At 36.4% G+C, this 26803-nt stretch overlaps 1 protein-coding gene across 5 annotated transcripts in view; it reads left to right on the top strand.

Annotated features, from left to right (window-relative positions):
- Nucleotides 1–1335: 1335 nt before the first annotated feature.
- LOC141678667 (uncharacterized) overlaps nt 1336–26803 on the top strand; it is a 47325-nt gene continuing 21857 nt past the window's right edge. For all 5 annotated transcript variants that reach the window (XM_074485021.1, XM_074485020.1, XM_074485022.1 and 2 more), the window contains exon 1: nt 1336–2432. In XM_074485021.1, coding sequence (XP_074341122.1) covers nt 1826–2371 — 546 coding nt within the window. In that variant the 5' untranslated portion in view covers nt 1336–1825 and the 3' untranslated portion in view covers nt 2372–2432. The remainder of the gene's footprint in view (nt 2433–26803) is intronic.

Raw genomic sequence — 26803 nt, 5'->3', positions numbered from 1 at the left:
TTGTTTGCTTTTGAAACGATCTAATCAATGGTTGCACTCGATTTAACCTAGAATCAACAGAATAAAAACCCCTAAAAATCAATTAAGAACATTCAACCTATAAACCTTAATTTTTAAATCCAGAGAATCAAACACACTTTTCTACATGTTATTGAACTCGGTTTTTGACATATAATATACCAAATTGACCAGAAAAATATTATCTACACGATGGAATCATCAAATCATATCAACAACATCAAGAAAAAATTTTCATAATTTAATCTTTAAATAATTCGAATTAAAATAAATAAATAAGAAAAATACCTTAATTCCTGCATAAAAACGGATGATTGATTATGAAATTACTTTTCGAGAGTTTCGATTCGGTATATAGCACGCTTGATTCCGAGTTCGGTAACGCCTTCGTTTTCAGGTTTGATTATCAAGAACGCAACATGAATTCGATATTTTCTCTGTATTTTACGGGATTTTACTGACTAATTCTGATTATACGAATAAAATGAAATAAGGAAAGGGATATTTATATTTATGAAATATTGGATCGATAAATTAGTTACTTAGCCACCAAGTAACTGCAAAAACGAGTATTGGATCGATAAATTAGTTACTTAACCGCTAAGTAACTGCTAAAACGATCCGATTTGATTCTCGTATTGGATAAATATCCAAACCGGACTCTTTATAAAACACTTTATACGAAAATATTGCAATATTATCCCGTCTTATGAAAATACGGGTTTTGTTGATTTATCGAAATGATTATCTTATCGAAAATAGTACGCCGGGACGTGTACGGGTCAAACCATAATCCAGATCGAAATAGTCAAAACTCGGAAAATGTCCAGAATTACCAGATTAGGTTAGGAAATAGTTTTTGGAAGAGTTTCGGGTTGTAAAAACGTAGAAACGGTTAGGGTCGGACGATTCCCGGCTTTATAAAATAATTTTGTAATTATTCAGAAAATAATTATTAAATCTGTAAATCATTATAAAATCATATAATGATCCAAAAATTACCAGAAAAATACCATAATTATCTATATTTTATTATGGACATATTAAAATTAACATACTCATATCTTATTACATATAAACATCCACATATCAGCACCAATCATCAGATAATTCACCAAAAATCACATAATAATCACATAATAATTATTTATTGATAAAAATAATTACACGCATACCGGATATTACAGGTTTTAAAAAATGGAGTCAATGGCATATCTAATTACTTTGCGGTGCCATAGTTAGAATTTTAATATGGACATCATCATTTTTATATACTGCATTTATTTTCTGGGGAGGTGGTGCATTTGTATTTTTTATGTGAGAAGAATCCTTGCTACTACGAGTATCTTTAACTAAATTAGCATATCCTGGAGGACATTTGCCTTTTGGAATTAGTGGTCTCCACCAACGAAAGGGTAATTTTGGAAATTGGAATCCTTTTATTGGAGGAATAAAATGGTCACCACCACCACCACCTCCATTACTCGATCTGCCACCTCCTCCACCACTCCCGCTATTAACACCACCACCGCCACCTCCTCCACCCCTGAGTCCACCTCCACCGCCTCCTCCACCGAGTCCACCTCCTCCGCCTCCTCCACCCCCGAGACGACCTCCTCCGCCGCTTCCACCACCTCCTCCACCTCCCTCGCCTCCTCCACCCCTTAGTCCACCTCCTCCGCCGCCTCCGCCGCCGAGTCCGCCGCCTCCACCCCCGAGTCCACCTCCGCCGCCCCCTCCTCCATCGCCGAGTCCGCCTCCTCCGTCGCCGAGTCCGCCTCCTCCGCCCCCGAGTCCACCTCCTCCAATGCCTCCACCTCCGAGTCCACCGCCTCCAATTCCAAATCCACCTCCCTCACCTCCTCCGCCCCCAAATCCTCCACCTCCGCCGCCTGCACCCCCGAATCCACCTCCTCCGCCACCTCCACCCCCGAATCCACCTCCTCCACCACCACCTCCGCTGCCTCCACCCCCGAATCCACCACTTACACCCCCCAATACATCACCTCCACCGCCTCCACCCCCGAATCCACCTCCTCCGCCACCTCCACCCCCGAATCCACCTTCTCCGCCTCCACCTCCGCCGCCTCCACCCCCGAATCCACTACCTCCGCCGCCACCTCCGCCACCTCCACCCCCGAATCCACCGCCACCTCCAACCCCCAATCCACCACCTCCGCCGCCTCCACCACCGAATGCACCTCCTCCTCCACCGCCCAATTCACCGCCTCCTCCGCCTCCACCTCCAAATCCACCACCTCCTCCTCCACCACCCCGTCCCCAACCAACTTCATATCCACAACCACTATTACAACTACCCAACTTCACTACAGCTATGTCATCATGCGGATGAGATGAGTTGGATATATATTCTCCATTAACTCTCGCTGCCTGCTCAGCCTCATGGGATAAAGGTGGAGTACTATTTCTCTCTCTTTTATTAAGATCTTTTGTGTTATCATAAGAACTTGAAAAAGGAACTGATAACAGTATATAAACTCCCTGTTTACGTGCATCAGCTTTGCTACTCAGTAAAGCCATCGACAAAACAAGTAAAAAAGCCCATATTTTTCTTCCCATTTAAATCTTGTCACCAGCGTTAACAATGTTAGCAAGCAAAATGGACCACCTAAATTAGTATTTTGTCAAGAATTTATAAGATTTGCTAGAAGATATTGCAATTTTTTGCTTTAAGTAGGTTTAAACTCATTAATAGACAATAAACCTATATATATGTTTGCGTACATGCAATCCGACATTGAAATATGGTAGGAACATGATCCTTGTGTGTCAGCATAATTAGATGCATATTCTATCGTGTAATGTAATGCTTATGAACTATTTTTATGCATAATTTCATGTTGATTGTGTGTCATTTTCTTTGCCTAGTCAATATATTATTTAGGATGATAAGTTTAATCTGAAAATTGCTTTTTCATATTTATCATAGTTTCTTATTATCATAACTGTAATGATTTTTTTTAGAAAAAGAGGCTAAACTACTCTCTCAAGCCCAGGTCAAAATGCAAGTAATTCCATCTAATGTATAATTTCTTGCAAATAATTTGATCTTATGTTTTAATGTTAGAAAAAACTGCTGAAATTAAAATACAGCTAATTGTTTGAAGATATAATCATCTAAGTATAAATTATCAGGAGTCAATTTTAGATTTATCCTATATATAATATATTTTTACCAAGATATGTTTTTAGAATATATCATAGAATGATACAAATAAACTATATGAATATACATTCCTGCAACAAATTTATAATATTAAACTTATTTCGTGTTGGCATAACATACAATTTGTTTATCATAATCTCGGGTGTCTTGTGCTGTCAAGGGGCTTGACCTGAGAACCATTAGAGACTGTAAATATGAAAAGTATATATCTAGTTATTAATTGTGATATCCACGATGACCATTGAAGCTTTGTGTTGTCGATTCATTCATTTTGTGTATTTTTATATCGTGTACTTTTGTCTTTGTTTCGTGAATCTCAAAATCAAATTCGAACTGTTCGGGATTTATTTAGTTTCATGTACCTTCATTCGTATACGTTTCGTATCATGTTTCGTGTAATTTAAAATTAAGGAAAAATATAAATAGTACCCACTTGATATTGGCGTTTCTGAATGATATTATTTAACATTTTTGACTTTTAAGTGGTATCATTGTATATATGGATTGATTCATCTAATATCACTCTGTCAAATAAATGTTAATCGAACATTATAAAATTATGAATTATACCATTATATAATTGACTTTTTTCATTTTGTAGCATTAAATATTTTTTATTTTTATGTGGTACCATTAAATATTTTTACTTTTGTGTGGTACTATTTTCCCTTACTAAAATCATATAAATTTGCATAATTTTCACAATTTATCTATATATTTCCCATACTAATTAATTAATCTTCTTAATATTAGTATTTTATATAAGCGTCTTAAGTATCAATTAGTTTTTGGGTAAACCCCACGGGTTCACGCAATAGCCTGCAAACCACGTGAACTAAGATACACTGCACTTAAGCGACAAACTCTGACATAATCATAAACTCTCCTCCCGTGGGATTCGAACCTGTGACCAAGAGGATAATAATCCCCTCTTTAACCAACTGAATCAACCATTGCGGGCACGTGCCCAACTTTATAATACACTCTAATTATAATTAGTTCAATACATATATTTTCTAATTTCACCTAATATTTTATGTAAATTATCATGTTTCATTTACTCGAATTAACGTTAGTACAAAACATGAAAATATTAGAAAAAAAATATAAATAAATACTCATTATTTCTTGAATTAGTTTAATTAGGTAAATTGATGTTATTTCTCTAATCATCATAATGGTTTTTTGCTTATTATTTTTTATTTATTCAAATTTTAAATAGTAGAAAATCATATTTTTTTTTGAGAAAATAAGAGAAAATATATTATTAATGGTTGCATTGTACAATAGATTTTTCTAATTGTTACCCTTAAAAATAACGTTTGGCTAATAGATAACTAACAGAGTAGTATTACATGAATGAAACAATAGTACAATGGTACCACTTAAAAGTCAAAAATGTCAAATGGTACCATTCGGAAAAGCCAATAATAAGATGGTAATTGATAATTTCCTTAAAATTAATAATAAAAAAAAAAGATAAATATAATATATATTTAAATATTAAATTTTTATTAGTCAAGTTTTAGGTCAATAATTGATAGAACGCTTAAGTTCATTCAAGTCTTGTGGAATTTAATCTGAATCTACTTTATATTTATTTTGTGTAAAAATTATATGTAAAATTTTATTGTAAGATATATGTATTCATATAATTTTAATAAATTTATGTTAGGTCACACTTTCACTGTAGAGGGGGTGAATACAGTGTTTATTACAATCAAATCAAACTTCAAGAACTTATGTAACAGAAAACAAACTTTATTTAAATAATAAACTCTGTTACAATCTGGAACTGTTATCTCTCAGTGATGAACAAAATATCACGAGAGCTTCTAGAGTTATAATAAATAATATTCTCGATAATGATAACACCTCTAGTGTAAACTCTATTTCTGTGTTTATATACTACACAGTTACAAGATATTCGCTAATTGATATGGAATATAATTCTGCTTCCTAAAATATATCAATCAGATATCTTCTATTCCAAGTATTCCATTCTTCACGGAATTCCTTCTTCATGCATATCTCTTCTTATGTTTATCTTGATCTTCTTAACTTTAATCAGCTACTGTCCTTATCTGATCGTCCTTCAGCACTTAAGTTCTGATATCTATCTCCTGATAACATAAGTACTGATATCCCTTAAGTTCTGACTTCCAGTACCTTAAGTTCTGACTTCCAGTATAAGTACTGATCAGTTAAGTACTGATTTGTTCTGTTCAAATAAGATCTGAAATCTAAACATAAAACATATTAGCCATGACATTATCAAATATATCTAACAATCTCCCCCAACTTGTAAATTAACAAAATATACAAGTTTAACAGATATTTGATGATGTCAAAAACATTAAGTACAAATGCATGAGAAATAGACAAGATAACTACAACTTACAGTCCTTAAAGTTTTTACCAATTCAACTTCTGATAACAACTTCAACCTGTATAAATATCAGAATTTAAGCAGTTGTAGATCTTCGACTTGGCTTCATCATTTTCCAATCTCTCTGATGTCAGGAGTTGTTCTGAGATAATTCTTCAACAAACATTTCTCAGCATATCTGAGTTCATCAATCATTCTCCGTTTGACATCTTTAAGCTCTGCAGTATCTTCACCAGTTTGAAATATTGCAGCTCTGAGATCATTAATCTTTGCTTTTCTCAACTCCCGATCTAGTCTTATGACATAAGCTTTGTTAGACTCTAGATTGAATTCAAGCCCCTTAATACCAAGATATGTTCTGATCTGTGCAGTATTAGGCTTCATATCAACAATATCACCATTGTGATTTCTGTACTTTGGAACATATCTGCTGTCAGACTTAACAGAATAAAGTCTTTTCTGTCTCTGAATCTGTTCCTTTAAGTAGTTTGCAGCAGTCTCTGTTATTCTGTCATCCACTTGAAGTAAGAATAATACATGCTCCAATTCTTCAAAATACTTCAATGAAATGGCATTTTGTCTTATATGATAAACCCTACCATCTGTCATGAAATACAACATGATGTATTCTTTCAAGTAGGTATGGTAAACCATCTGTACAGATTCTAGTTGATTCAATCTCTCAGGAGTTGCTCCAATACCTGGTTCACTCAAGGAAGTTGGATCATCAGTAGTGTTGTGTACTCTTCTTTCATCAGCACTTCCCAATCCAGTTTTATCTCTAGCTTCCTTTCCAGTAACTACTCTTGCTTCAAAACCACTTAAAATAGTCTTCAAAGATTGAGTCTGTTTTGCTTTAGTGAATCCTGGTAGGAGTGTTTTAGATTTATCTTCTGATATCAAGTTAACTTGAGCACTGTCAGAGGTTACTTGCTTCTTCTGAATATCAGAACTTACAATTTCTTGACTCTGAACAACTTGAGCCATGTCAGAGGTTGTTTTAAGAATTTTTCTTGAAGTCAGAGCAAGATTATGTTTTCCATCAGTAATTTCTTCTTCCTCAGGAGGTACATAAGGCTTGATAGGTTCACCAACCTTTTCTTTACCCTTGGATCTTGGATCTATCTGTGGTTGTGATCTAGCCAAAGTTTCTTCAGTATGTATCCTCTCTTTGATCACAATGCCTTTAGGTTTTGGAAGTAACTTTTTACCAGAAGCTTCAGATTTAGATGTGACTTTCTCTGATTTAAGTCTGGCTTCTTCTTCCTTTAAACTTTCCAAGTCCATCCCTGGATTTTCTTGAAGAAATAACTGTCTTGACATTTCCTCATCAAGATCTAGAAGTTCATCAGAACTTATCCTTTTACCAGCAGCAGAACTTATTCTTTTCCCAGTATCAGAACTTGTTCTGTGACTAGCTTGTCTTGATGTAAATCTTCTACCTTGACTATGACCACTACCCATTCCAGAGTTTCCTTGGTCATCTTTTCCATCATCCTGTCCTTGCAGTGACTTGTTGGTTTTGCATTTGGACTTAATTACCTTCTCCCCCTTTTTGGCATCAGCAGGTAATAAAAGAGAGATAAGTAGTTCCACTGAGGTCTGGATTTCAGTAAGTTGCGATTGCTGAGAAGCTTGATTTGTCAGAATTTGATCAATCTGAGCTTGTTGCTTCTCTTGAGTTTTCTCAATATAAGCAACCCTGTCAATGGTAGGTTGGAAGAACTTTTTCTTATCAAGTTTCCAAACTTGTTCCTGTTTAATAAAGTTCTCCTGAATCTTGTGTAGCTCTGCATGAGTGTTGGAATGAAGACCTTGTAGATGTTTAGTACTCAATGCAGTGACTCTAAGCTGGGTTTTAAAATCATCAGAATTTAACATTTCATCAGCTTTAGTCAAGTGCTCAGCAAGATGTAAAGCATTTGGAACACATGAAACTGAGTTCCATTCCTTAGTCCACTCCTGTCCTGCAGGAGTTTCACTCCAAGGTACTGGTGCATCCCTGATAACAAACTCCTTTAGCAGTTCAGACTTAGGAAGAGTCAGTGGAGGAGTATGTCCTGAAGGACCTGCTGCATCAGCATCTACAGTTGTAGCAGCTTCACCAGTATCTCCAACATTTGCAGCATCACCAGTATCTCCAACATTTGCAGCATCAGAACTTAAAGAATCAGTATGTTCTGATAAGACAACTGTATGAGTACCAATGGAGGCTTCAACATCCTCTAATTGCTGATCTGATACTAAGTTCTGATCAACAGCCATATCCTGATGCTCACCTAAAATCTGATCATCATCTTGATGCAGAGAAGGTGTTAGTGATAACTCAGGAGTTTGAACAGCATCAGTAACAGGTGTTGTGGAAGGATTATTTGCTGTTGGAGCTTCTAAGAAAAGTATTTCAGGCACAACCAAGTTCTGAATATCAATTTCAGCACTTGTGCCTGGATCAACAAGAGATAAAGAAGGTAAATTAGCCTTGTCAGATACAGGTTCCTGAAATGGAGTTGATGGAGAAGAAGTGACTGGAGCAAATTCCTTGTCTTGTGAGATCAGAGATTCCTGATCCCCTTCCTTAGCTGCTTCCTCCTCATCATCTGAAACTGGCCTCTGTGCCCTCTGTTTCTTGTACTTCCTTGTTAATTTGGATTCCTTGGGAGTTGCAGGAACAGTCATACGTCTAAGCCTCTTGAGAAGCCTAGAACCCCCAATTGCAGAATCCTTCTGAGAAGTTGCCTTCTCAGCTTCATAAATCATAGGTTCTGAAGAAGGAACCTGATCTTCAGAATCTGTTTCATCTCTCAAAGTAATCCTCCTCTTCTTCTGAGATGTTTGAGGAACAGTCTTTGTTCTCTTTGGCTTAGAGGATGTAGGCTTCACAGTAGGTGCTGAAGAAGAAGGTTGAGCAATCTGTGAAGTGGAGAGATATGATTTGAGATAAGTTCTGAGGGTAGGTTGAGTAGAATGAGAGGTAGGGACTGAGGTTGATGGATTTTGGTTATGGTGAGTTGGTTGAACATTTGAGTAAACAGATTTGTAAGTAGCTGGATCAGCATTTACCAGAATCTGTTTCACAGACTGAGGAATCTGTAATTGTCTCACCATTGATTTCTTTGTGTCAGCATTTATCAGGTCGTTAAAGTACCTTTTTGCAACCTTAAAAGGTGGGGTTTGAGTGCTGACTAACTGGGGTTCAGCAGTACAATACGTATAAATAAGTTGACAGAATCTAGCAAAATAAACAACATCTCGATCCTCTATCATCCTATCCCCAATAAAACCAATTATTCCAGTTGCAAAATCAAAATGAGTTTGATGGATAATAGCATACCCGATGTGCTGACTCAGAATTGGGATAGCATCATAATTAGAACATTTGTTCCCAAAAGCCTTGGTGATGCAATCGAAGAAGAAACTCCATTCTCTTCTGATATGAGCCCGTTTCAACTGTCCAAGTTTCGTCAGACTCTGTTCATATCCCAAATCAGTCATTAACCCCCGAAGTTCTGATTCCTCTGGTATAGAGAAGGTACAATCTTCTGGAAGATGTAATGCTCTTCGTACTGTACCAGGAGTGACTACATAGGAAGAATCACCCACTTGGAAGATAATACTGGGAGTTCCTCGTTTACCACCATCATCAAAAATTCCAGTCCTCCAGAACCACAGAACTTGTTGACTTGAAAATAATTCAGGCTGAGTTAAGGCGTACCCAACCTCACTATGTGCAAGAAGATCTTGCACAAAATGCAATTCAGATGGAGCGTCAGCATGATCAAGAATTGCAGCATAGTTGTTTGGAACAAACTTTGCTCCATCAATGATTAAATCCTTTGGTGCCATGTGAAAAATATTGAAATTCAAGTATGCCTGTTAGGTGTTTGAGATAATATCTGTATGAAAACAACGGAAATAGTAAAGTGAAGGAGAGTAAAAGTAAGAAGAGAGATAGAAGATGAAGAAATTAAAAAGATTAAAGAAATCTTCTCTCTGCTGTACTTATACAAAAGAAATATTACCGTTGGACACCTGTCAGACATGCAGTAATAACGGATAGTTACTGGGCTCGAGAAAACAGTAATCAATACTTACCCATTTGCCGAGTTTCAAGGAAAAACTGTTCCATTTATCAAGGGAAACAATTCAAATTTTAACCCGTTATCACTGATTGGTTATTTTGCACTGCAACATTAATATTCTGAAAATGAATCATGTTAAAAATGACCGAGATAATTTCGATGAATAAGTGCTGACAAAGAATCAGAACTTAAATCAGAACTTAAGACAAAATTTAAATGGTCATCAGAATATCAAGCAGGATTTAACAACACAAGATAAAATAACTCAGAGACAAAATCTTGAAGTAAAAACAGTTTTCATTAATATATCAAGTCAATACATAAATGAAATAGAAATTACATCAATACAAGATTTTCCCTAAGCTTCTAATCCTAACGTCAACAGCTTTAGTCCTAGCTAAGAAGCCTGACAAAGCTGAGGATGAAGAAGAACAGGAAGAAGACGAGATTAAGTCATCTTCCTCTTCCTATCTTCGACAAACAAGATGGCGAGTCGTATGATTCGCTCTTGCTGACGGATACGACGAAGGTGAAGGTCTCTTCGAACGGCCACCAGATCACGTTTGATAACCTCTGGAAATTGAATCCAGAGATTGTGAGGGATGTTGGTGATAGGGTAGGGAGTTGGAATTCCATTCAAAAAGACATGCACAGTCTCATCACCGTAATTGTAGAACCAGCCAAATTCAGCCATTTGTGATAGTAAATGAAAAACAAGACTGAATTTGTGATACAAGTGTGATGAGAAGACTAATGTGAAGTGGTTGTGTATATAGGCAAGAGAATGCAAGGAGACGCGAAGATATTGAATGCAGACAGGTAGAATTAAATCTACCTCGTCTCCCTAGACTTTGAAAAAGAATAACAGTCATTGGAAAAGGAATGTGCACATGGAACAAGAGTGAACTGTTCAAGAACGAGTGCCATTATGTTTTAACCATAGACTATTAATCTTCCACTTCAACATTTCGAAATTAATCTGAGACTGTTACCAAATTTTACTCACAGATAAGTTAAGTAAAGGGTTAGACTGAAAAATCAGAACTTAGACCTATACCAGAACTTAACAGTCATCAGAACATAATGTCTTAACTCGAACAAGGAATATCTATCTTAGTAAATACTCATACAAGTTCTTAGTTATGAACGTCAGAAATTAATCATCAGAACGTGTAACTAGAACTTGTCCTCAGAATTTGTGCAGAAGTGACACAATGACTGTTTATCTAAAATAACATAGACCACCACAGAAATTTCATCATTCATATGGAGTGATGTGTGTGTGCATTAAGCTAAATAACAGACAAAGAGTAAAGTCTGATCTACTTCAGTACATCTTAGAAATAAGTCATAATTAAAATTTTGCTAAAGATCTGTCATTATCCTGAAACCTACTAATAAATGAGTTCATGCATGAGTTCACCTCTACTGTTTTTTTGTGCTAATTTTATGCATCTTTTGAAATTCTATTTTACAGAGGCTTCTCAGTGTAAGTGAGTCACGACTGTTTATTAGAATTTATGCTATTATCAGAGTATTTCTCCAGTAATCATAGAGTGTGAAAAGTCACCAAGAAAATATTTTGCTTTTCTAATGCATATTTACTTAATACCAGCAATGCACTTGGGTCGTCCCTTTCACATTTTTACTCTAGATCTCAAAGGAGTACCTGATATTATTCTTTGATTATTGTTCTTCTTCTTTTGATAAGTGAGGTTTATTAGCACTTAGTACATTCAGCAGTTTTACTAGAATCAGAACTTAAACAGATGAGTAGCATTATTCTAATTTGTGACTTAGTAATAAGATATACAAAGTAAACTTAACTAAGCTCAGTTATCAGAATTTGCTTGTGTCATAAGATTTCCACAGAAATAACTACTTCTTTCATGGGATCATTTGTTTATTGAAGACTAGTAGGTCAGTATCTAGCACAGTTATCCTCATAGGATAGAATAGTTACTGAAACAGACATATCACTTATCAGAGTTTAGACACATATATCAGACAACAGTCAGTACTTGAAGACATTTATCAATTAATGCACAGAATATACAAAGAGATTAATTCTGTAAATACTGATCATAAAGTCTGATAACATAGAACAAGTTTAAGCAGATTTTGAGAAAGAACCTGAAACCATTCCAAGTTCATTTACCAATTTTGAAAAGGTAGCTTCACACAGTGGTTTTGTGAAGATATCTGCTACTTGTTGATCTGTGGGAACAAAATGCAATTCCACTGTACCTTCATCCACATGTTCCCTGATGAAATGGTACCTGATGCTGATGTGCTTTGTCATAGAGTGTTGAACTGGATTACCTGTGTTAGGTCACACTTTCACTGTAGAGGGGGTGAATACAGTGTTTATTACAATCAAATCAAACTTCAAGAACTTATGTAACAGAAAACAAACTTTATTTAAACAATAAACTCTGTTACAATCTGGAACTGTTATCTCTCAGTGATGAACAAAATATCACGAGAGCTTCTAGAGTTATAATAAATAATATTCTCGATAATGATAACACCTCTAGTGTAAACTCTATTTCTGTGTTTATATACTACACAGTTACAAGATATTCGCTAATTGATATGGAATATAATTCTGCTTCCTAAAATATATCAATCAGATATCTTCTATTCCAAGTATTCCATTCTTCACGGAATTTCTTCTTCATGCATATCTTTTCTTATGTTTATCTTGATCTTCTTAACTTTAATCAGCTACTGTCCTTATCTGATCGTCCTTCAGCACTTAAGTTCTGATATCTATCTCCTGATAACATAAGTACTGATATCCCTTAAGTTCTGACTTCCAGTATAAGTACTGATCAGTTAAGTACTGATTTGTTCTGTTCAAATAAGATCTGAAATCTAAACATAAAACATATTAGCCATGACATTATCAAATATATCTAACAATCTCCCCCAACTTGTAAATTAACAAAATATACAAGTTTAACAGATATTTGATGATGTCAAAAACATTAAGTACAAATGCATGAGAAATAGACAAGATAACTACAACTTACAGTCCTTAAAGTTTTTACCAATTCAACTTCTGATAACAACTTCAACCTGTATAAATATCAGAATTTAAGCAGTTGTAGATCTTCGACTTGGCTTCATCATTTTCCAATCTCTCTGATGTCAGGAGTTGTTCTGAGATAATTCTTCAACAAACATTTCTCAGCATATCTGAGTTCATCAATCATTCTCCGTTTGACATCTTTAAGCTCTGCAGTATCTTCACCAGTTTGAAATATTGCAGCTCTGAGATCATTAATCTTTGCTTTTCTCAACTCCCGATCTAGTCTTATGACATAAGCTTTGTTAGACTCTAGATTGAATTCAAGCCCCTTAATACCAAGATATGTTCTGATCTGTGCAGTATTAGGCTTCATATCAACAATATCACCATTGTGATTTCTGTACTTTGGAACATATCTGCTGTCAGACTTAACAGAATAAAGTCTTTTCTGTCTCTGAATCTGTTCCTTTAAGTAGTTTGCAGCAGTCTCTGTTATTCTGTCATCCACTTGAAGTAAGAATAATACATGCTCCAATTCTTCAAAATACTTCAATGAAATGGCATTTTGTCTTATATGATAAACCCTACCATCTGTCATGAAATACAACATGATGTATTCTTTCAAGTAGGTATGGTAAACCATCTGTACAGATTCTAGTTGATTCAATCTCTCAGGAGTTGCTCCAATACCTGGTTCACTCAAGGAAGTTGGATCATCAGTAGTGTTGTGTACTCTTCTTTCATCAGCACTTCCCAATCCAGTTTTATCTCTAGCTTCCTTTCCAGTAACTACTCTTGCTTCAAAACCACTTAAAATAGTCTTCAAAGATTGAGTCTGTTTTGCTTTAGTGAATCCTGGTAGGAGTGTTTTAGATTTATCTTCTGATATCAAGTTAACTTGAGCACTGTCAGAGGTTACTTGCTTCTTCTGAATATCAGAACTTACAATTTCTTGACTCTGAACAACTTGAGCCATGTCAGAGGTTGTTTTAAGAATTTTTCTTGAAGTCAGAGCAAGATTATGTTTTCCATCAGTAATTTCTTCTTCCTCAGGAGGTACATAAGGCTTGATAGGTTCACCAACCTTTTCTTTACCCTTGGATCTTGGATCTATCTGTGGTTGTGATCTAGCCAAAGTTTCTTCAGTATGTATCCTCTCTTTGATCACAATGCCTTTAGGTTTTGGAAGTAACTTTTTACCAGAAGCTTCAGATTTAGATGAGACTTTCTCTGATTTAAGTCTGGCTTCTTCTTCCTTTAAACTTTCCAAGTCCATCCCTGGATTTTCTTGAAGAAATAACTGTCTTGACATTTCCTCATCAAGATCTAGAAGTTCATCAGAACTTATCCTTTTACCAGCAGCAGAACTTATTCTTTTCCCAGTATCAGAACTTGTTCTGTGACTAGCTTGTCTTGATGTAAATCTTCTACCTTGACTATGACCACTACCCATTCCAGAGTTTCCTTGGTCATCTTTTCCATCATCCTGTCCTCGCAGTGACTTGTTGGTTTTGCATTTGGACTTAATTACCTTCTCCCCCTTTTTGGCATCAGCAGGTAATAAAAGAGAGATAAGTAGTTCCACTGAAGTCTGGATTTCAGTAAGTTGCGATTGCTGAGAAGCTTGATTTGTCAGAATTTGATCAATATGACCTTGTTGCTTCTCTTGAGTTTTCTCAATATAAGCAACCCTGTCAATGGTAGGTTGGAAGAACTTTTTCTTATCAAGTTTCCAAACTTGTTCCTGTTTAATAAAGTTCTCCTGAATCTTGTGTAGCTCTGCATGAGTGTTGGAATGAAGACCTTGTAGATGTTTAGTACTCAATGCAGTGACTCTAAGCTGGGTTTTAAAATCATCAGAATTTAACATTTCATCAGCTTTAGTCAAGTGCTCAGCAAGATGTAAAGCATTTGGAACACATGAAACTGAGTTCCATTCCTTAGTCCACTCCTGTCCTGCAGGAGTTTCACTCCAAGGTACTGGTGCATCCCTGATAACAAACTCCTTTAGCAGTTCAGACTTAGGAAGAGTCAGTGGAGGAGTATGTCCTGAAGGACCTGCTGCATCAGCATCTACAGTTGTAGCAGCTTCACCAGTATCTCCAACATTTGCAGCATCAGAACTTAAAGAATCAGTATCTTCTGATAAGACAACTGTATGAGTAGCAATGGAGGCTTCAACATCCTCTAATTGCTGATCTGATACTAAGTTCTGATCAACAGCCATATCCTGATGCTCACCTAAAATCTGATCATCATCTTGATGCAGAGAAGGTGTTAGTGATAACTCAGGAGTTTGAACAGCATCAGTAACAGGTGTTGTGGAAGGATTATTTGCTGTTGGAGCTTCTAAGAAAAGTATTTCAGGCACAACCAAGTTCTGAATATCAATTTCAGCACTTGTGCCTGGATCAACAAGAGATAAAGAAGGTAAATTAGCCTTGTCAGATACAGGTTCCTGAAATGGAGTTGATGGAGAAGAAGTGACTGGAGCAAATTCCTTGTCTTGTGAGATCAGAGATTCCTGATCCCCTTCCTTAGCTGCTTCCTCCTCATCATCTGAAACTGGCCTCTGTGCCCTCTGTTTCTTGTACTTCCTTGTTGATTTGGATTCCTTGGGAGTTGCAGGAACAGTCATACGTCTAAGCCTCTTGAGAAGCCTAGAACCCCCAATTGCAGAATCCTTCTGAGAAGTTGCCTTCTCAGCTTCATAAATCATAGGTTCTGAAGAAGGAACCTGATCTTCAGAATCTGTTTCATCTCTCAAAGTAATCCTCCTCTTCTTCTGAGATGTTTGAGGAACAGTCTTTGTTCTCTTTGGCTTAGAGGATGTAGGCTTCACAGTAGGTGCTGAAGAAGAAGGTTGAGCAGTCTGTGAAGTGGAGAGATATGATTTGAGATAAGTTCTGAGGGTAGGTTGAGTAGAATGAGAGGTAGGGACTGAGGTTGATGGATTTTGGTTATGGTGAGTTGGTTGAACATTTGAGTAAACAGATTTGTAAGTAGCTGGATCAGCATTTACCAGAATCTGTTTCACAGACTGAGGAATCTGTAATTGTCTCACCATTGATTTCTTTGTGTCAGCATTTATCAGGTCGTTAAAGTACCTTTTTGCAACCTTAAAAGGTGGGGTTTGAGTGCTGACTAACTGGGGTTCAGCAGTACAAGACGTATAAATAAGTTGACAGAATCTAGCAAAATAAACAACATCTCGATCCTCTGTCATCCTATCCCCAATAAAACCAATTATTCCAGTTGCAAAATCAAAATGAGTTTGATGGATAATAGCATACCCGATGTGCTGACTCAGAATTGGGATAGCATCATAATTAGAACATTTGTTCCCAAAAGCCTTGGTGATGCAATCGAAGAAGAAACTCCATTCTCTTCTGATATGAGCCCGTTTCAACTGTCCAAGTTTCGTCAGACTCTGTTCATATCCCAAATCAATCATTAACCCCCGAAGTTCTGATTCCTCTGGTATAGAGAAGGTACAATCTTCTGGAAGATGTAATGCTCTTCGTACTGTACCAGGAGTGACTACATAGGAAGAATCACCCACTTGGAAGATAATACTGGGAGTTCCTCGTTTACCACCATCATCAAAAATTCCAGTCCTCCAGAACCGCAGAACTTGTTGACTTGAAAATAATTCAGGCTGAGTTAAGGCGTACCCAACCTCACTATGTGCAAGAAGATCTTGCACAAAATGCAATTCAGATGGAGCGTCAGCATGATCAAGAATTGCAGCATAGTTGTTTGGAACAAACTTTGCTCCATCAATGATTAAATCCTTTGGTACCATGTGAAAAATATTGAAATTCAAGTATGCCTGTTAGGTGTTTGAGATAATATCTGTATGAAAACAACGGAAATAGTAAAGTGAAGGAGAGTAAAAGTAAGAAGAGAGATAGAAGATGAAGAAATTAAAAAGATTAAAGAAATCTTCTCTCTGCTGTACTTATACAAAAGAAATATTACCGTTGGACACCTGTCAGACATGCAGTAATAACGGATAGTTACTGGGCTCGAGAAAACAGTAATCAATACTTACCCATTTGCCGAGTTTCAAGGAAAAACTGTTCCATTTATCAATGGAAACAATTCAAATTTTAACCCGTTATCACTGATTGGTTATTTTGCACTGCAACATTAATATTCTGAAAATGAATCATGTTAAAAATGACCGAGATAATTTCGATGAATAAGTGCTGACAAAGAGTCAGAACTTAAATCAGAACTTAAGACAAAATTTAAATGGTCATCAGAATATCAAGCAGGATTTAACAACACAAGATAAAATAACTCAGAGACAAAATCTTGAAGTAAAAACAATTTTCATTAATATATCAAGTCAATACATAAATGAAATAGAAATTACATCAATACAAGATTTTCCCTAAGCTTCTAATCCTAACGTCAACAGCTTTAGTCCTAGCTAAGAAGCCTGACAAAGCTGAGGATGAAGAAGAACAGGAAGAAGACGAGATTAAGTCATCTTCCTCTTCCTATCTTCGACAAACAAGATGGCGAGTCGAATGATTCGCTCTTGCTGACGGATACGACGAAGGTGAAGGTCTCTTCGAACGGCCACCAGATCACGTTTGATAACCTCTGGAAATTGAATCCAGAGATTGTGAGGGATGTTGGTGATAGGGTAGGGAGTTGGAATTCCATTCAAAAAGACATGCACAGTCTCATCACCGTAATTGTAGAACCAGCCAAATTCAGCCATTTGTGATAGTAAATGAAAAACAAGACTGAATTTGTGATACAAGTGTGATGAAAAGACTAATGTGAAGTGGCTGTGTATATAGGCAAGAGAATGCAAGGAGACGCGAAGATATTGAATGCAGACAGGTAGAATTAAATCTACCTCGTCTCCCTAGACTTTGAAAAAGAATAACAGTCATTGGAAAAGGAATGTGCACATGGAACAAGAGTGAACTGTTCAAGAACGAGTGTCATTATGTTTTAACCATAGACTATTAATCTTCCACTTCAACATTTCGAAATTAATCTGAGACTGTTACCAAATTTTACTCACAGATAAGTTAAGTAAAGGGTTAGACTGAAAAATCAGAACTTAGACCTATACCAGAACTTAACAGTCATCAGAACATAATGTCTTAACTCGAACAAGGAATATCTATCTTAGTAAATACTCATACAAGTTCTTAGTTATGAACGTCAGAAATTAATCATCAGAACGTGTAACTAGAACTTGTCCTCAGAATTTGTGCAGAAGTGACACAATGACTGTTTATCTAAAATAACATAGACCACCACATAAATTTCATCATTCATATGGAGTGATGTTTGTGTGCATTAAGCTAAATAACAGACAAAGAGTAAAGTCTGATCTACTTCAGTACATCTTAGAAGTAAGTCATAATTAAAATTTTGCTAAAGATCTGTCATTATCCTGAAACCTACTGATAAATGAGTTCATGCATGAGTTCACCTCTACTGTTTTTGTGCTAATTTTATGCATCTTTTGAAATTCTATTTTACAGAGGCTTCTCAGTGTAAGTGAGTCACGACTGTTTATTAGAATTTATGCTATTATCAGAGTATTTCTCCAGTAATCATAGAGTGTGAAAAGTCACCAAGAAAATATTTTGCTTTTCTAATGCATATTTACTTAATACCAGCAATGCACTTGGGTCGTCCCTTTCACATTTTTACTCTAGATCTCAAAGGAGTACCTGATATTATTCTTTGATTTTTTTTCTTCTTCTTTTGATAAGTGAGGTTTATCAGCACTTAGTACATTCAGCAGTTTTACTAGAATCAGAACTTAAACAGATGAGTAGCATTATTCTAATTTGTGACTTAGTAATAAGATATACAAAGTAAACTTAACTAAGCTCAGTTATCAGAATTTGCTTGTGTCATAAGATTTCCACAGAAATAACTACTTCTTTCATGGGATCATTTGTTTATTGAAGACTAGTAGGTCAGTATCTAGCACAGTTATCCTCATAGGATAGAATAGTTTCTGAAACAGACATATCACTTATCAGAGTGTAGACACATATATCAGACAACAGTCAGTACTTGAAGACATTTATCAATTAATGCACAGAATATACAAAGAGATTAATTCTGTAAATACTGATCATAAAGTCTGATAACATAGAACAAGTTTAAGCAGATTTAGAGAAAGAACCTGAAATCATTCCAAGTTCATTTACCAAATTTGAAAAGGTAGCTTCACACAGTGGTTTTGTGAAGATATCTGCTACTTGTTGATCTGTGGGAACAAAATGCAATTCCACTGTACCTTCATCCACATGTTCCCTGATTAAATGGTACCTGATGCTGATGTGCTTTGTCATAGAGTGTTGAACTGGATTACCTGTCATAGCAATAGCACTTTGATTATCACAGTAAATAGGGATTTTGAAATATGTTAACCCATAATCCAGTAACTGATTCTTCATCCAGAGAATCTGTGCACAGCAGCTTCCTGCAGCAATATACTCTGCTTCTGCAGTTGATGTGGAAATTGACTTTTGTTTCTTGCTATACCAAGAAACCAATCTGCCTCCAAGAAATTGGCAGCTTCCACTTGTGCTTTTCCTGTCAATTTTGCAACCTGCAAAATCTGCATCTGAGTAACCTATTAATTTAAAATCTGATTCTCTAGGATACCATAATCCTAGATCAGCTGTTCCTTTAAGATACTTAAAGATTCTTTTTACAGCTGTTAAGTGAGGTTCTCTTGGATCTGCTTGAAATCTTGCACAAAGACAGGTAGCAAACATGATATCTGGTCTACTAGCAGTTAGATAGAGAAGTGAGCCAATCATACCTCTGTAATCAGTAATATCTACTGAATTACCAGTATCCTTATCCAGTTTTGTTGCAGTGGCCATGGGAGTGGATGCACTTGAACAGTCTTGCATTCCAAATTTTTTCAGCAAGTTTCTGGTGTACTTAGATTGACAAATAAAAGTTCCTTCTTCACTCTGCTTGACTTGAAGGCCCAGAAAATAACTAAGTTCTCCCATCATACTCATCTGATATCTTGACTGCATTAGATTGGCAAACTTTTTGCAAAGTTTGTCATTTGGAGACCCAAAAATGATATCATCAACATAAATCTGGATCAAAAGTAAGTCCTTGCCATGGTTGAGATAGAACAATGTTTTGTCAATAGTTCCTCTGTTGAATCCACTTTCCAGAAGAAACTGAGCTAAAGTCTCATACCATGCTCTAGGAGCTTGCTTAAGTCCATAAAGTGCTTTATCAAGCCTGTAGACATAATCTGGATGTTTGGAATCTACAAAGCCTGGAGGTTGTTCAACATATACTTCCTCTTCCAATTCTCCATTGAGAAAAGCACTTTTCACATCCATTTGAAAGACAGTAAACTTTTTGTGAGCAGCATAAGCCATGAATATCCTTATGGCTTCTAACCTAGCAACTGGAGCAAATGTTTCATCATAGTCAATTCCCTCCTGTTGAGAATATCCTTTTGCAACCAGCCTTGCCTTGTTCCTTACAATTATGCCATCACTGTCAGTTTTGTTTCTGAATACCCACTTTGTACCAACAACCGATCTATTCTTGGGTCTTGGCACTAAGGTCCAGACTTTGTTTCTTTCAAATTCATTCAACTCTTCCTGCATTGCTTGCACCCAATCAGCATCTTAAAGAGCTTCTTCCACTTTCTTTGGCTCAGTCTGAGAGAGAAAAGAATTGTAAAGACATTCATTCGAAGTACCTGTTCTAGTTCTGACACCTGCCTCAGGATTTCCAATTATTAATTCAGGTGTATGTGATTTTGTCCACTTCCTTGCAGATGGAAGATTTTCTCTAGAACTGGATGCTCCCCCATAATTCATGCTGTCTTCGATTTCATTTTCTGATGCTCCCCCTGAAACTATGCTCTCTGAGTTGGATCCTTCAGTATTTAGATTTTCAGCACTGTCAGTACTTGGCTTATCAGAACTTGACGAATCAGAATTTGACGAGCCAGATGTATGTTCTGATGCTTCTTGAGATGTGATAAAATCTTGAGTATGCTCCCCCTGCAGTGGTGCATCTTCCTTTGACGTAGTCACCACAGTTTCAATAACATCAGAGTTTAATCCATCAGAATTTACAGTATCAGGACTTAGACTGTCAGGACTTGAGGTATCAGAATATGAATCTTCATTTTCAAATCTCAGCTTATTATGATCAATGCAATCTTCAAGTCCAGTGATCTTCTTGTCATCAAAAGAGACATTGATAGATTCCATGACCACTTTTGTTCTCAAATTATAGACTCTGAAGGCTTTTGTAGAAAGTGGATATCCTACAAAGATTCCCTCATCAGCTTTTAGATCAAACTTGGATAGCTGTTCAAGATGAGTCTTGAGAACAAAACACTTACATCCAAATACATGAAAGTATTTGAGATTTGGCTTCTTGTTCTTCACCATCTCATATGGTGTTTTTCCATGCTTGTTAATGAGTGTTGCATTTTGAGTAAAACAAGCAGTCTGCACAGCTTCAGCCCAGAAATAGGTTGGAAGCTTTGCTTCTTCAAGCATTGTTCGTGCAGCTTCAATTAGAGTTCTATTCTTCCTTTCAACAACTCCATTTTGCTGTGGAGTTCCAGGAGCAGAAAATTCCTGCTTTATTCCATGATTTTTGCAGAACTCTTCCATTATCAAATTCTTGAATTCAGTGCCATTATCACTCCTCAAAATTTTCACAGAATCTTTGATCAATTTATCCAGATGTTTGACATGATCAATCAGGATAGATGCAGTTTCACTTTTTGTGTGCAAGAAATACACCCATGTGTATCTGGTGAACTCATCTACTATGACCAACGCATATTTCTTCTTTGCAATAGACATGACATTCACTGGACCAAATAGATCAACATGAAGTAGATAGTAAGGCTCAAGAATTGATGATTCAGTCTTGCTCTTGAACGAAGATTTTCTTTGTTTAGCCTTCTGACATGAGTCACAAAGACCATCAGGAACAAACACTGATTTTGGCAGTCCTCTCACAAGATCTTTCTTGATCAGTTCATTTATCTTGTTGAAGTTTAAATGAGAGAGTTTCTTGTGCCAATTCCAGCTTTCTTCAGTTGAGGCTCTACTCACTAAACAGATTGCAGAACCATCAGAACTTGTTGAAAGCTTAGCTTCATAAATGTTACCACGCCTGAATCCCTTCAGAACAATTTTTCCTTTAGATTTACTAACTATTTCACAATGTTCTGCAAAGAAATCAACATGATAACCTCTGTCACAGATTTGACTTATACTCAGTAAGTTGTGTTTAAGTCCTGAGACCAGAGCTATATCTTTAATAATGACATTCCCAAGATTGATATTGCCATATCCCAAGGTTTTTCCAATGTTGCCATCTCCATAAGAAACACCTGGGCCAGCTTTCTCCACAAAGTCTGATAGCAGGGCCTTATTTCCAGTCATATGTCCTGAACATCCACTGTCCAGAACTAGAATATTTTTCCTGTTGCCCTGCAATCAAAAAGACCACTAATTATTAGTTTTAAGGACCCAGACTTGCTTGGATCCTTTGGCCTTTTTAGGTTTGTTAACATTTGCAGCGGATTTAACATCAGATTTTATGTTAACAGTTTTCTTATCAGACCTTATACTAGAAGGAACAACAGAAACTTTCTTTAAAGAAGGTTTTATTTGATAATAATCATAGTACAAACTATGATATTCCTTACAAGTATAAATGGAATGCCATAAACTACCACAATGAAAACAAGGATTTTGTGGTTTGTATCTAACAGACTGACTCTTAACTCTTGACTTTGTATATAAGGAGTTAATATTCTTATTCTTCCTGCAAAAAGAAGCCAGATGGTTAGAACTTCCACAGTTATGACATGCTTTCCTAGGAGCATCAGGAACAGATTTATAGTTATTGCTTTTATTCACACCTTCCTTTCCATTCCTGTTTTTCCTAGGTGATTTTACCTTGTTTGCATCCTTAACATCTTTCAGCTTATGCTTAAGCTGCTTCTTCGTCATTAAGCCTATGTTAACTTCAGCTGTCTTTTCCTGTTTTAGTTTGTCAGAAGCTAATTCCTTTTTAACTTCTGATTTCTCATTTTCGGATTTTTCAGTTACAAACTTAACAGGTTTTAACTTCGGCTTTTGCTTATCAACAGGCTTAATTTCTACAGTTCCTTTTTCATTTACTCCATAGCCTAAACCCTCTTTCCAGTTTCCACTGCTTAGCAAATTTTGAGTTGTTTTGCCAGAGTTAGTCCAAGTTCTGATAATCTCTCTCTCCTTTTCTAACTCAGTTTTTAGAGATTCATTCATTTTTAGCACTTCATCCCTAATATAAAAAGCATTATCTCTATCCTGCTGAGTTTGATGAAACATGACTAACTCTTTTTCTAAGAAATCATTTCTTTTCTTAAAAGCAAGATTTTCAGAAGTTAATCTTTCACATGTTAAAGTTTGATCTCTATAACTAACAAACATGGTTTTAAGATATCTTCTCAACTCATCAATATCATCAGTATGAAAAGCATAAGTAGTCTGAGGTACCTTTGTTTCAGCAGCTTCAGAACTGCTCTCAGAACTTGATTTATCAGCATTTGCCATCAATGCATAGTTCTCCTCACTTTCAGAGTCTGAGGTGTCTGTCCAGCTTTTCTGCTTTGTGACAAGAGCTTTGCCTTTGTCATTCTTGGTCTTCTTGCAATCAGGAGATATGTGGCCTTTCTCACCACAATTATAACATTTAACATTAGCGTAATCTCCTCTGTCAGACTTTCCTCCTTTTCCTTCAGATCTTCTGAAATTCTTCTTATCAGAACTTATGCCTTTCCTGGAAAACATCTTTCCCTTCCTGAACTTCCTGTATGCAATCTTTGTGATTCCTTTCACCATAAGAGCACACAGCTTCATCATCTCCTCATCAGCATCAGTTTCAGGCAAGCTTTCAGAATCTGAGTCATCATCACTCTCAGAACTTGATGACTCAGTATCAGATTTTATGATAAGAGCTTTACCCTTATCTTTCTTTGAGGAAGGTGGTTTGGGGGATTCCTCTTCAACCTTGAGAGCAACTGTCCTTGACTTTCCTCCTTTTCTCTTGCTTCTTTGTTCCATCTCAAGTTCATGGGTCTTGAGCATTCCATAGATTTCATCAAGAGTTGTTTCATCAAGATTGTAGTTGTCTCTTATTGTTGTTGCCTTCAAATCCCAACATTCAGGAAGAGCTAACAGGAATTTGAGGTTTGTATCTTCAAGATCATACTCCTTATTTACTAATGACAAGTCATTCAAGAGTTTGACAAATCTATCATATACATCAGTCAATGACTCATTAGTCCTAGAGTCAAAGTGTTCATACTCTTGAGTGAGTATTGTCTTCCTGTTCTTCTTAACTGTTTCAGTTCCTTGACACCTTGTCTCCAGTGCATCCCATATCTCCTTAGCAGTCTTGCAGTTGATTACCCTGTTTGACATTACATTATCAATGGCACTATGCAATAAGTGACGTACCTTGGCATCCTTAGCAATAGATGCTATATCTTCAGCAGTGTAATCAGTCTTTTCCTTTGGTACGGTCATTGCTGCTTCACCTGCAACTACAACAGCGAGCTTGGTAGGTTTGTGAGGCCCTTCCCTGATTCTATCAAGGTATTCTGGATCTGTTGCTTCCAGAAACATGGTCATCCTTACCTTCCATATGGGATATTCAGATGGTCTCAATATGGGAACTCTGATAGTCTCATATCGACTCTGAGTTGATATCTTTGATGATTCCTCAGTTTTGGTAGGCTTAGTTGGAGTTTCTGTGTCAGACATGATTGTGTTTGGATCTTTAACTGTATGTGTGTTAACAGATAGCTCTGATACCACTTGTTAGGTCACACTTTCACTGTAGAGGGGGTGAATACAGTGTTTATTACAATCAAATCAAACTTCAAGAACTTATGTAACAGAAAACAAACTTTATTTAAACAATAAACTCTGTTACAATCTGGAACTGTTATCTCTCAGTGATGAACAAAATATCACGAGAGCTTCTAGAGTTATAATAAATAATATTCTCGATAATGATAACACCTCTAGTGTAAACTCTATTTCTGTGTTTATATACTACACAGTTACAAGATATTCGCTAATTGATATGGAATATAATTCTGCTTCCTAAAATATATCAATCAGATATCTTCTATTCCAAGTATTCCATTCTTCACGGAATTCCTTCTTCATGCATATCTCTTCTTATGTTTATCTTGATCTTCTTAACTTTAATCAGCTACTGTCCTTATCTGATCGTCCTTCAGCACTTAAGTTCTGATATCTATCTCCTGATAACATAAGTACTGATATCCCTTAAGTTCTGACTTCCAGTACCTTAAGTTCTGACTTCCAGTATAAGTACTGATCAGTTAAGTACTGATTTGTTCTGTTCAAATAAGATCTGAAATCTAAACATAAAACATATTAGCCATGACATTATCAAATATATCTAACAACCTGTCATAGCAATAGCACTTTGATTATCACAGTAAATAGGGATTTTGAAATATGTTAACCCATAATCCAGTAACTGATTCTTCATCCAGAGAATCTGTGCACAGCAGCTTCCTGCAGCAATATACTCTGCTTCTGCAGTTGATGTGGAAATTGACTTTTGTTTCTTGCTATACCAAGAAACCAATCTGCCTCCAAGAAATTGGCAGCTTCCACTTGTGCTTTTCCTGTCAATTTTGCAACCTGCAAAATCTGCATCTGAGTAACCTATTAATTTAAAATCTGATTCTCTAGGATACCATAATCCTAGATCAGCTGTTCCTTTAAGATACTTAAATATTCTTTTTACAGCTGTTAAGTGAGGTTCTCTTGGATCTGCTTGAAATCTTGCACAAAGACAGGTAGCAAACATGATATCTGGTCTACAAGCAGTTAGATAGAGAAGTGAGCCAATCATACCTCTGTAATCAGTAATATCTACTGAATTACCAGTATCCTTATCCAGTTTTGTTGCAGTGGCCATGGGAGTGGATGCACTTGAACAGTCTTGCATTCCAAATTTTTTCAGCAAGTTTCTGGTGTACTTAGATTGACAAATAAAAGTTCCTTCTTCACTCTGCTTGACTTGAAGGCCCAGAAAATAACTAAGTTCTCCCATCATACTCATCTGATATCTTGACTGCATTAGATTGGCAAACTTTTTTGCAAAGTTTGTCATTTGGAGACCCAAAAATGATATCATCAACATAAATTTGGATCAAAAGTAAGTCCTTGCCATGGTTGAGATAGAACAATGTTTTGTCAATAGTTCCTCTGTTGAATCCACTTTCCAGAAGAAACTGAGCTAAAGTCTCATACCATGCTCTAGGAGCTTGCTTAAGTCCATAAAGTGCTTTATCAAGCCTGTAGACATAATCTGGATGTTTGGAATCTACAAAGCCTGGAGGTTGTTCAACATATACTTCCTCTTCCAATTCTCCATTGAGAAAAGCACTTTTCACATCTATTTGAAAGACAGTAAACTTTTTGTGAGCAGCATAAGCCATGAATATCCTTATGGCTTCTAACCTAGCAACTGGAGCAAATGTTTCATCATAGTCAATTCCCTCCTGTTGAGAATATCCTTTTGCAACCAGCCTTGCCTTGTTCCTTACAATTATGCCATCACTGTCAGTTTTGTTTCTGAATACCCACTTTGTACCAACAACCGATCTATTCTTGGGTCTTGGCACTAAGGTCCAGACTTTGTTTCTTTCAAATTCATTCAACTCTTCCTGCATTGCTTGCACCCAATCAGCATCTTGAAGAGCTTCTTCCACTTTCTTTGGCTCAGACTGAGAGAGAAAAGAATTGTAAAGACATTCATTCGAAGTACCTGTTCTAGTTCTGACACCTGCCTCAGGATTTCCAATTATTAAATCAGGTGTATGTGATTTTGTCCACTTCCTTGCAGATGGAAGATTTTCTCTAGAACTGGATGCTCCCCCATAATTCATGCTGTCTTCGATTTCATTTTCTGATGCTCCCCCTGAAACTATGCTCTCTGAGTTGGATCCTTCAGTATTTAGATTTTCAGCACTGTCAGTACTTGGCTTATCAGAACTT

This window comes from Apium graveolens, chromosome 8, assembly GCF_009905375.1.
Source record: "Apium graveolens cultivar Ventura chromosome 8, ASM990537v1, whole genome shotgun sequence".
Taxonomy (NCBI): Eukaryota; Viridiplantae; Streptophyta; class Magnoliopsida; order Apiales; family Apiaceae; genus Apium; species Apium graveolens.
Note: the sequence above shows the minus strand (reverse complement) of the source record. Positions and strands in the feature narration are given on the sequence as shown.